Below are 10,456 nucleotides of genomic sequence, written 5' to 3'. Positions count from 1 at the left end.
GGGCTGCCTGCATTCATGATGTCAGCAGTTTAATATCATGCTTTCACATACTGATTACAGCAAATTTGTAATGTGAAACAATGTATTAAGAGCTTTTCAATGAAACACAACTGTGGTTGTTTTGTAGTGTTATTTAAAACTACTGAGAGCTCCATACATGCACAGATGTTAAGCCTTCCAAAAGAGAAGGATTTAACCAGATTGCAGCGCAGTCTTTAGTACAGTTCTGTCACTGTGCTACAAAGGAATTCTAATTAGCAGTGTACATTTTGGCAGGCAGCTCTCTGTGTGTTCATGAGCGCTCGCTCGGCTGCAGAAACAGATAAGCCAGGCAATATGCACGGTAAAGCCTTATTGGACACTGCAGAGCACGGGACATTAGGTTTATCTTTGCAAAAATGCTTCCTTCTTATTCCAATTAGAGATTAGGGTGATGGTACTTGGGGCTTTTGTGAGTAAATATGATTATTGGTATGTGCTCTAAAGGTGGTTTTAAATGCATTATTCATATCACAGTAAATGACTGCATTTTTTCTGTCAGTGGTTTCATTTTAATTGGCCACATCCACTTTGCTGCTTCCTTTGAAATGTGTTCATTGGTCCTCTGGTGTCTGCTTCCTCTCTGACCTAACAGAGGAAGCCTCCTGTCCTCCAAGAGCCTCTGGCACCTGCCAACCTGCCATTCTTCTGGCTCGGAAATAGACAGTTACCGGCATTTATTTGATCTGTGAGTATATGTGTGTGTGTGTTTTCTTATCTTGGTGAGTTGGTATAGAGTCATGCTGACTGCAGCGCATTCCCTGACTTCCTGTGGAGGCCCAGACAGCTGCGTATCGATCAGTGCACTGATGCATCAGTTGGACACACACAGATGTATATGCAACAGCATTTGTGCATTCATAAAGACAAATGTGTGAAATGTGTATCTCTGTCTCTCTATTTCCCATTAGCCAGGTCGTAATTTCAGACAGGCTTCCATTATCAGCTGCATTATCAGTCTGTGGCTGCATCCACAAGGATGATAATTCAGAATGAAAGGCCTGAGCAGACGATGAATAGAAGTGGACAGACACAGTCAGAAAATGGCTTCAAAATTTACGTTTATGGAAGAAGAGAAGCAGCGGACAGGGTGCCACTCAATCACACACCAATCAGTCACTTACACTCACTCCTGAGTGATTTAGAGACCACTGTGCACGCAAATTCCTCAAAGCCACTGTGTCCTCCAGGTGCTGCACTTCACAGAACGATATTTATGGAAAGGTTGCAGGGCGGCTGACTGAGCTGAATGTACTGTACAGAGCAAGAAGGAGAGTCAGCGCGTCTGGAATGCCTGCCTGGGAAGAGTCCCACCAACCTTTTTGAATTCCTTCCCCACTTTTAAATAGACTGGAGAGGTGTGGACTTTTAAAACAGAGTTGACTCAGCTGCAGTCTTGGATACAGAGCAGTGTATCCTTGTTGATGACCTTTTAAGAAAGAGTTTGGTTTGCACAAAACCATCCAGTCAGGGAAAAATACACTTGATTGTTTTTATTCACTCACAAATCGAACGCAATGAGGCTACTGAGTCTTAATCCAGTGAAAATACTTAGATTCATTGGAATGTAGCTGTAAAACAACACGCTTTCAAAGAGATAAAGATGTTAAAATCAGTGCTGATCACTGTAATGCGAATTTGACAGTATTTTGTCTTCTTCAGATAACATGTGTACATACTTGTTCACTCCTGTGACTGAAATTTCCTTAAAGCCTTTGATTCAACATGTCTCTGGAATCCTCAGTAATCCAAGTGCAATAGAAGAGTATTTTTGGTTCCTCTATTTTTTGTTTTTTTTTTACAGACATGGCTGTGAATAGCGGTAGAGGATGTGTGGCTAGGAGTGACGGATTTATGCTCCCAGTAGCCACAGATCAGACCACAGGACAGGACGTGTCTCAGCCTCCCTCTGGTTATGGCACATTTTGCATCCTTTTTCCTGCACTGTCTCTTGATATTTATATCATCCTCTCTTTCTTGTTTGTTTCACTGTCTAAATGTCTTTCTGTTACTCTCTCCACATCTCCTATCCAGCCTTCTGCCTCCTTTATATGCAATGTCTTTATACAAATCCTTACAAACTTCAGTATTTACATTAATTAAAGCTTACTGATTGCTTAACAGTTCTAAAATCGGGCCTTCAGGTTGGCAGCAGTTTACGTCTGTCTGTGTTTGCACAGTACTATGATAACAGAGCAGTTCACACTTTTTACTGCTCCTCAAAAAGGTGTCACCTCTTGGTATGATATACATGTTTCTAGAAGGAGTCTTTAAAAGACAATCCCTCAGACAAAGCTGTCTACAGATCATTTAAAAGGTGCAAAACAATTTTTCTTACTTTAGTTTTGCATTGGTAACCCTGTTGCTGCCCTTATTTCTGTTCTCGTTCAGGAGAAAGCATAATCTTAACCTCAATCCTGTTATTATTAAAAAAAACAGCTATTATGTTTATCACTGTCATTCAGATGTACAGTTTTGGTTGTTTGGCTTAGAACTAAATCACAGATAAGTGTTGTTAGACTCCTCAGTGAAATCACTTTTTAAATTCAGTCAGGTTACTGTTGTCCAGCAGAGGTATTTGAAGCATTACATAAACACAATCTGCTATTATGAAGTTCTACCACTAAGAGGACAGAGTAATACTCATAACTCCAGTTAAGGCCACGTTAATATAAATGCCAGCTGCTACTGCCAACACTGTAATAAAACTTGTAGGTGTTATTTAAATCCTTTTGTCAGTATTACTGAATAAGGACATGTCTGCAGAGCCACTTCCTCAGTACTCTATGTTTACAGAGCCGTAAAAGACAAAGAACAGATCTCTCCGTGCAGAGAATAGGCCTCTGATGAACGATATTACAATTTATGCTTCACAATAAATTATTCCTTGTAGGTTGTGCAACGTGAATGTGTTCCTGTAGCACAATTACACAATTTATGGTGCATATCCGTCAGACATCCAGGTGATAGTGCACAAACTGGAAGTATCACTCCGCCCCTCTGTGGGAGAAGTGAGGAACTACATTCATGTGTTGCCATTTTAATGTTCCTGCAGCGCTCTAGTTTCTAGGGGGACGAATTTGAGAGTGACACCACGCGGCAAGGTTTAGCAAGGTTGGTGCTAACATTTTAATAGTTCAATGTTTTGTAGTTTTTAAAGCAGCATGTGTGAGTGTTTTGCGAAATGTATTATTTATCTTTGCTGCTCGTTGTATGTGGTGGTGATAAAGTTAAAAAGCCCATTAAACTGTGTATTCATGACATTTAGTTTTAATAATCAGCGGTTTATTTCAAAACAAAGTGTGTCGTTTAAAACTTTGACTCAGTTGAGAATTTGAAAGACGAAGAATTAATGTGAGCAGTCTGCCTCTTTTTAAACATGGGTGCTGCTGTATGTTTTCCGTTGAAATACATTTATAGAAGCACAGTAGGCTAGCTAAATATTGCAGATATAAATATTTTTTCAGGTCTTTAGCAGCATATTGTTTTGTTATTGTCTATGAAACATCAGCATTCAGAGTAACGAGTCTTTATGCTTCATGTCTCTGTTTTGGAATATGTTCAAGAACCCCTCAGCTCAAAAACACCCAGTTTATTTTTTCATGAAAGCCTTTTTATATGTTTAAATTAGATCAAATGACACCAGAACCTGAGACAAACTCACCTTATTAAATACACTTGTCGCTGCTCTGAAAAAAGGCCCATCGCACATCATTTAAAGGGGAACTTCGGTTTTTTTTTTCAACCTGGGGTCCGTTTTCATATGTCATTTCATACATGTGAGTAATGGAGAAATGAATTTTCGACATAGCTCCAGTATTTAGCCAGGCAGGCAGCTTCGCAGCTCAGCCTTTTTTTTTCTTTTTTTTTTGTCTACAAATCCGCTCAGAAATGACACCAACCACCCATGGCGTCACCACTTAAGCTGCATGCAATTTTTTTCTTCTTTGTGACTGTGACCATCACCTGCCCTCGTGGCAAATTAACCTATCATGTTTATTTCAAGCTGTTTCCTATATTATGCCATTGAGGACTGTGCACACCCAAGTGAAACATAAAACAAACACAGGACAGACAGAAAGGTGAGGCATAGACAGTGTTCTAAGAGAAAAGGTGCATTTAATTTGTTTGTGCTCCTTAATTCACACCTTAAAACCAGTTACAAATCTAAGACCCTTCACAAACACCAGATACGACAGAATCCCAACTGGATCAATCATGAAGATGTCAGGAGACCACAAGAAGGATAGATGAAGCAGAGTGAGATCCACAGACACTAACCCAGCAACCTCCACTAACTCAGCGACCGGAGGTACAAACTCTATTGAGTTTTGGTAGGTGCCGGTGTGGTGGGTCTGCATGCATGAAAACCTCCACCAAAAGGAGGGAACTGTCTCCTACAGGCCAAGGAGGTCCACACAGCACCCCCCCCCCGGCAGGAGCCACCCGCAGAGAGCCAGCCCAGGAGCCCGGAGCGACCCCCGCCGACACAGCCAGAGCCCCAAGGCCCGCGCAGCAGAACGGGCCATAGCAGACCCCCACGGCGCCCCACCTCCCCCACGACCACCCGCCCCCCCTAAGCACGTTTGGGCGGACTTTGACGCGGGGGGGGGCAAGTTGTCCCATACTTTTCGCTAGCTGAGCTGCTAGCTGAGCTGCTAAGCTGCCTGCCTGGCTAAATACTGGCGCTATGTCGAAAATTAATTTCTCCATCACTCACATGTATGAAATGACATATGAAAACAGACCCCAGGATGAAAAAAACCGAAGTTCCCCTTTAAACAACATTAGGGTTAGAGTCTTGAGTTGTGTTAGTGAAATGTAATGTAATTGTGCAACACTCTTAAGACACAACAGCTGCTGCTCATATTCAGGCAAAAGAGTATCTTTGGGCAGGTTCTCAGTAAATTTGCATTGTATTCTTTCACTGGCCTTTTTCTTTGTAAAGCAATGTGTCTAAAGCAATTTTATTAAATCAATGCAAATCTAAGTATTCCCTCCATCTTTCTCCATCTTCATTCAGCAGCACAATGGTTCTCTGTGCATTGAGGCGACAGCTCCTGATGAGTGGCGGCCGCTGTGGAACCTGGACCAGGTAATGGAGTCCAGCCGGCGTTGTTTATCACCATGATGGTGTAGTAAATAAAGGAACATGAAGCCTACTGAGCTGAGCCCACGTTATTTGTTCACAAATCAAAAACAATGCATTTCAAATTCTGACTCATGCCTGCAGTGAGTCACAAACAGAGATGGTGTATTTTTATGTGTGTGTGTGTGTGTGGTGCTTCATCATGAGTCCTTCAGGCTGATTCACAGAGGAAATGGAGAGTATTAAAAGCATTCATCCTCCTCCCTTGTGTGAGCACAAGCATTCATTCCCAGTCTTGAACAACACAAGGATCCATCAGGCAGTTATGCATACCACTTGTTTTTATACTACAATTACACATACAGTTACAATCGATATTCTTCAACCCTTTTAACCTGCAAGACTTACTAGTCATGTGGATGGAAATGAATGAAACCATATCGACTGTTTTCTTGTCAAAGAAGGTTTTCAAATTGCACATTTTAGAGATGTTGAACATACAGTTACTAAAAAAATCAAACTTTAACATCAAAATCATTCAGTATCACAGACAATATTTCTCTGAGCATCCTTTAAACCTTTAGATGTTTCTGGTAGTCTTTCCAAAGCTTCTGATAATCTGTATCACTCACTAATACTCTTTAGTTTCTGCCACTGCTTTCTTTGAGTCTTAATGATAAGATAAAGGATAAGTCAGCATAGCTAAAAGATGGATGATGGATATTGCCACCATTATTCTTTTTTTGCTGCAGTGAAATAATTTATCCTCATAGGTTGGTAAATTTGGAAGCCATGCATACAACTAAGAGAATAAAATGGCAACACTAGACAGGGATTTAAATGTTTTGACTAAAAACCTTTCATAAACCTCAGCAAGTCTGAATACTTTTGATTATAACTGTATGCTCATTCTTATTTGATTTCATTTTTAGTTTTAATTTTGTTTTAAATCACACATCTGATGATATAAACTAAGATGATCTATATTGAAATGCTCTATAAATTGTGCTCCTCCAAGGCTGCTGCAGAGACAGAGCAGTGGGTGTGTTTACTCCGGCACCGATGGCTTCAACCACCAGGAGATCAGAGAGAAGCTGCTGGCCTTTCCTGGAGGCTCCATTGATCTGCTGAAACAAGACTCTGGCATTGCTGTGCTGACCATCAACAACCCTTCTCGCATGAATGCCTTCTCCGGTAAGATGGCTGTGCTTTTAACTCCTACTGTAGATTTGGTGTGCTGATTGAGATAGAAACTAGTAATGATTTGCACACAAACTTAAATCACATTTGGAGATTTTCTTTCCTGCCAGGCAGCATGATGGTGGATCTGGAGGAGAGGGTGACCCAGCTAGAGAACTGGACAGATGGCAAAGGCCTCGTTGTTCAGGGTGCTGCTGAAACTTTCTGTTCTGGATCGGACCTCAACGCTGTTCGTGCAATATCCAACCCACAGGTAGCAGAGCAGAGAAACTGTATCTTTCTGTCTTTCTCTAAGCTTGAGTCTTGGCTCGTGTCACTTTATTAATTCCAGCTTCCTCGACTCTTCGATTCGATCCTCAGTCCTTCAGCTCGTAACCCGGATCTATCTCAGTGTATCACAACAAAGGAAGTCTCAGTTTCTTACAACCTTCCCTTGTTGTTTGTACTTGGTCCAGATTTTAGACACAGCTGCCTGTGACCAGCCAACATCTGATGATTTACCTTCTTTAAGAAGTTTGATAATCCTCTCCTTTGTTTCAATTGACATCTCTCGTGTGGGAACCATGATTCATGTCAATCCACTTGGTGCAACAGCTCTCCATGGTGTCAGACTCCTTTTTAACTGCAGACTAATGAGCAGATTTAATCTGATGCAGGTGTTAGTTTTGGATATGGAAATTTACAAGGTGATTCCAAATTTTTTTCCCTTTGCTTGATCTAAAAGACCAATTTTTATTGACCACCGCGATTTTTTTTCTTGATTTCTTTTAGTGTTTCTTAAAACTAGAAAGTTGCCATTTTAAAAGACTTTAATTTTGTGGCATGTCTGTGATCTGCTTTTTTTCTGCAAAATGAAACAACTGAATGAACATCCTCCAAGACTGGGGATTCCATAATTTTTTGCCAGGCGTTGTATTATTATAAATGTTGTTCTGCTCATATGACAGATCTTGAAACACAGTGGTAGTTTATAATAAAATAATGGACTGGTGATGCACCTATGCCACATGTCATATTTAATGAAGACTGATTTAAACAGTTGGATCTGAGGTGACGATGTCTCACTTTGTTAAAAACCTGTTTCCTCGACTCCTCTCTCCTTGTATCTCCTCACCTACTTCACTTGAATCTCTGGACAGAGGGACTAAAACGTGAGGAGAGGAGTCGAGGATGTGCAGTTACTGAAATGTCTCATTGACTCCTTTTACCAAAGATGTCTAAATGATGCTTCTCTTGCAGGATGGGATGAAAATGTGTATGTTCATGCAAAACACTCTTACAAGACTGCTCAGGTAAGAGCTCTCATTATCCTCTCTAAGTATTTTTGCAAACTCCACCAGCAACAGCAGCCGGCATCAGCTTAAAAGACTTTAGTTATGTAATGTGCGCCACAGCATGCTGACAGACCAGTTTTCTCCGTGCAGGCTGCCTCTCATCTCTGTTGCTCTGGTGGAGGGGAGAGCTTTGGGAGGAGGCGCAGAACTCACCACTGCCTGTGATTTCAGGTAATGTTTTTACATGACTGAATAAAAGAAAACTGTCAAGGATCTCTGTTACATCACAGCATTTCATCCCAAAACAAGCAAACCTTATGCAATTCTCACAGATTAATGGCATCAGGCAGCGTGATCCAGTTTGTCCACAAACACATGGGTCTGGTCCCAGGCTGGGGCGGTGCAGCACGACTCGTCTGCATTGTCGGAAGTCAGAATGCACTGAAGCTGCTGGGCGGGGCTGTAAAAGTGGACCCTGAACTCGGCCTGCACATTGGACTGTCAGATGGAGTCCTCGAGGCCCAGCAGGAAGCAGAAGGTGCGGTCACTCTCCTACAGCAGGCCGAAAACTGGCTGAGCCGCTACACTAAAGGAGCTGCTCCAGTGATCCAGGCTGTGAAGAAGGTTGTGTTGTCAGGAAGAGAGCTTCCTCTGTCAGATGCTCTGAGGACTGAGAAGGATGTGTTTGGGACGGTGTGGGGCGGTCCAGCTAACCTGCAGGCTCTGGCCAGCAAACCCAAACACAAATGACCTGGTCCAAGTGTCTCTTCAGCATCCCAGGAAGCACTTTGATCAGCAAACATCAACAGAGATGTTTTCTAAATGCCCATCCTGGTCGAAATTGTTCATAAGATGCCAAACAAAGAACTGTTAGAGCACATATGGGGAGAGACTGACTCTTGCTTAGCCTTACTGAACTGACTTTGGTGGATTGAAAACATCTATGCTATCATAATTTAAGCATAAGGCTATGTTTTACATGGGGACTTCGTAGTTTCAGTGAATTCATTGGAGCTGCTTCATTGCCTCAAATATACTGATAATTTGATCCCACTCATTGTCACATACTCCTGTGGTTGTGATGCTTTTTTTTTTTTTTTACACCCACTCTTGACAAGTATAGAAGATGAGATGCAAATATACACTCAACAAAAATATAAACACTTTTGTTTTTGCTCCCATTTTTTAGGAGATGAACTCAAAGATCTAAAACTTTTTCCGCATACACAATATCACCATTTCTCTCAAATATTGTTCACAAATCTGTCTAAATCTTTGATAGTGAGCACTTCTCCTTTGTTGAGATAATCCATCCCACCTCACAGGTGTGCCATATCAAGATGCTGATTAGACACCATGATTAGTGCACAGGTGTGCCTTAGACTGCCCACAATAAAAGGCCACTCTGAAAGGTGCAGTTTTATCACACAGCACAATGCCACAGATGTGGCAAGATTTGAGGGAGCGTGCAATTAGCATGCTGACAGCAGGAATGTCAACCAGAGCTGTTGCTGGTGTATTGAATGTTCATTTCTCTACCATAAGCTGTCTCCAAAGGCGTTTCAGAGAATTTGGCAGTACATCCAACCAGCCTCATAACCACAGACCACATGTAACCACACCAGCCCAGGACCTCCACATCCAGCATGTTCACCTCCAAGATGGTCTGAGACCAGCCACTCAGACAGCTGCTGAAACGATGGGTTTGCATAACCAAAGAATTTCTGCACAAACTATCAGAAACCGTCTCGGGAGCTCATCTGCTGCTCGTCGTCCTCATCGGGGTCTCGACCTGACTCCAGTTCGTCGTCGTAACCGACTTGAGTGGGCAAATGCTCACATTGGATGGCGTCTGGCCCGTTGGAGAGGTGTTCTCTTCACCAATGAATCCCGGTTTACACTGTTCAGGGCAGATGGCAGACAGCGTGTGGGTAAGCGGTTTTCTGATGTCAATGTTGTGGATGGAGTGGCCCATGGTGGCGGTGGGGTTATGGTATGGGCAGGCATCTGTTGTTGACGAAGAGCACAGGTGCATTTTATTGATGGCATTTTGAATGCACAGAGATACCGTGACGAGATCCTGAGGCCCATTGTTGTACCATACATCCAAGAACATCACCTCATGTTGCAGCAGGATAATGCACGGCCCCATGTTGCAAGGATCTGTACACAATTCTTGGAAGCTGAAAACGTCCCACTTCGTGCATGGCCAGCATACTCACTGGACATGTCACCCATTGAGCATGTTTGGGATGCTCTGGATGGGCGTATACGACAGCGTGTACCAGTTCCCGCCATTGAAGAGGAGTGCCACCCCCCACCCATTAAACAAAACTGCACCTTTCAGAGTGGCCTTTTATTGTGGGCAGTCTAAGGCACACCTGTGCACTAATCATGGTGTCTAATCAGCATCTTGATATGGCACACCTGTGAGGTGGGATGGATTATCTCAGCAAAGGAGAAGTGCTCACTATTACAGATTTAGACAGATGTGTGAACAATATTTGAGAGAAATGGTGATATTGTGTATGTGGAAAAAGTTTTAGATCTTTGAGTTCATCTCATAAAAAATGGGAGCAAAAACAAAAGTGCTGCGTTTATATTTTTGTTGTGTACATATTAACAGCGACACTAATGTTATTTGGTTAGCTATTGCAAACAAAACTTCACAGTAAAATAAACACCATAAATTCAAAACTCCCTGTTCCTTTGTGTTTTTATTTTAGAAACTACATTTGGCCGTTACTTCTTCAGTGTCAGCTGACCTAACTTCTTGTTTTGAGTGTGTAGACTGACACTGTAAATGAGTACTTATTTTATCTACTTAATAAAATTATATCTGTAAATGACAGTG

At 42.1% G+C, this 10,456-nt stretch overlaps 1 protein-coding gene across 3 annotated transcripts; it reads left to right on the top strand.

The window, feature by feature from the left end:
• The first annotated feature begins 3,096 nt into the window (after positions 1-3,096).
• Positions 3,097-10,299, top strand: echdc1 (enoyl CoA hydratase domain containing 1). Of its 3 annotated transcripts, none has more exons than XM_022190396.2 (7): positions 3,097-3,153; positions 5,063-5,134; positions 6,147-6,322; positions 6,439-6,581; positions 7,568-7,620; positions 7,753-7,833; positions 7,935-10,299. In XM_022190396.2, the coding sequence occupies exons 2-7, from the start codon at positions 5,070-5,072 to the stop codon at positions 8,350-8,352; spliced, it is 936 nt and encodes a 311-aa protein (XP_022046088.1). In that variant the 5' UTR covers positions 3,097-3,153; positions 5,063-5,069; the 3' UTR covers positions 8,353-10,299. The 3 variants fall into 3 exon arrangements, with proteins under 3 accessions (XP_022046088.1, XP_051812503.1, XP_022046089.1); XM_051956543.1 differs by having other exon boundaries at positions 3,121-3,153; positions 5,066-5,134; XM_022190397.2 differs by lacking the exons at positions 3,097-3,153; positions 5,063-5,134 and having other exon boundaries at positions 6,209-6,322; positions 6,443-6,581.
• The last annotated feature ends 157 nt before the right edge of the window (positions 10,300-10,456 follow it).

Source organism: Acanthochromis polyacanthus, chromosome 12, assembly GCF_021347895.1.
Source record: "Acanthochromis polyacanthus isolate Apoly-LR-REF ecotype Palm Island chromosome 12, KAUST_Apoly_ChrSc, whole genome shotgun sequence".
Taxonomy (NCBI): domain Eukaryota; kingdom Metazoa; phylum Chordata; class Actinopteri; family Pomacentridae; genus Acanthochromis; species Acanthochromis polyacanthus.
This window is presented reverse-complemented; position numbering and strand designations above follow the sequence as displayed.

Coding starts and splice junctions, on each gene's coding strand:
- echdc1 (XM_022190396.2), top strand. CDS start 5,070: ATGGTTCTCTGTGCATTGAGGCGACAGCTCCTGATGAGTGGCGGCCGC. Junction 6,323..6,438: donor TCGCATGAATGCCTTCTCCG/GTAAGATGGCTG, acceptor CTTTCCTGCCAG/GCAGCATGATGGTGGATCTG. Junction 7,834..7,934: donor ACCACTGCCTGTGATTTCAG/GTAATGTTTTTA, acceptor CAATTCTCACAG/ATTAATGGCATCAGGCAGCG.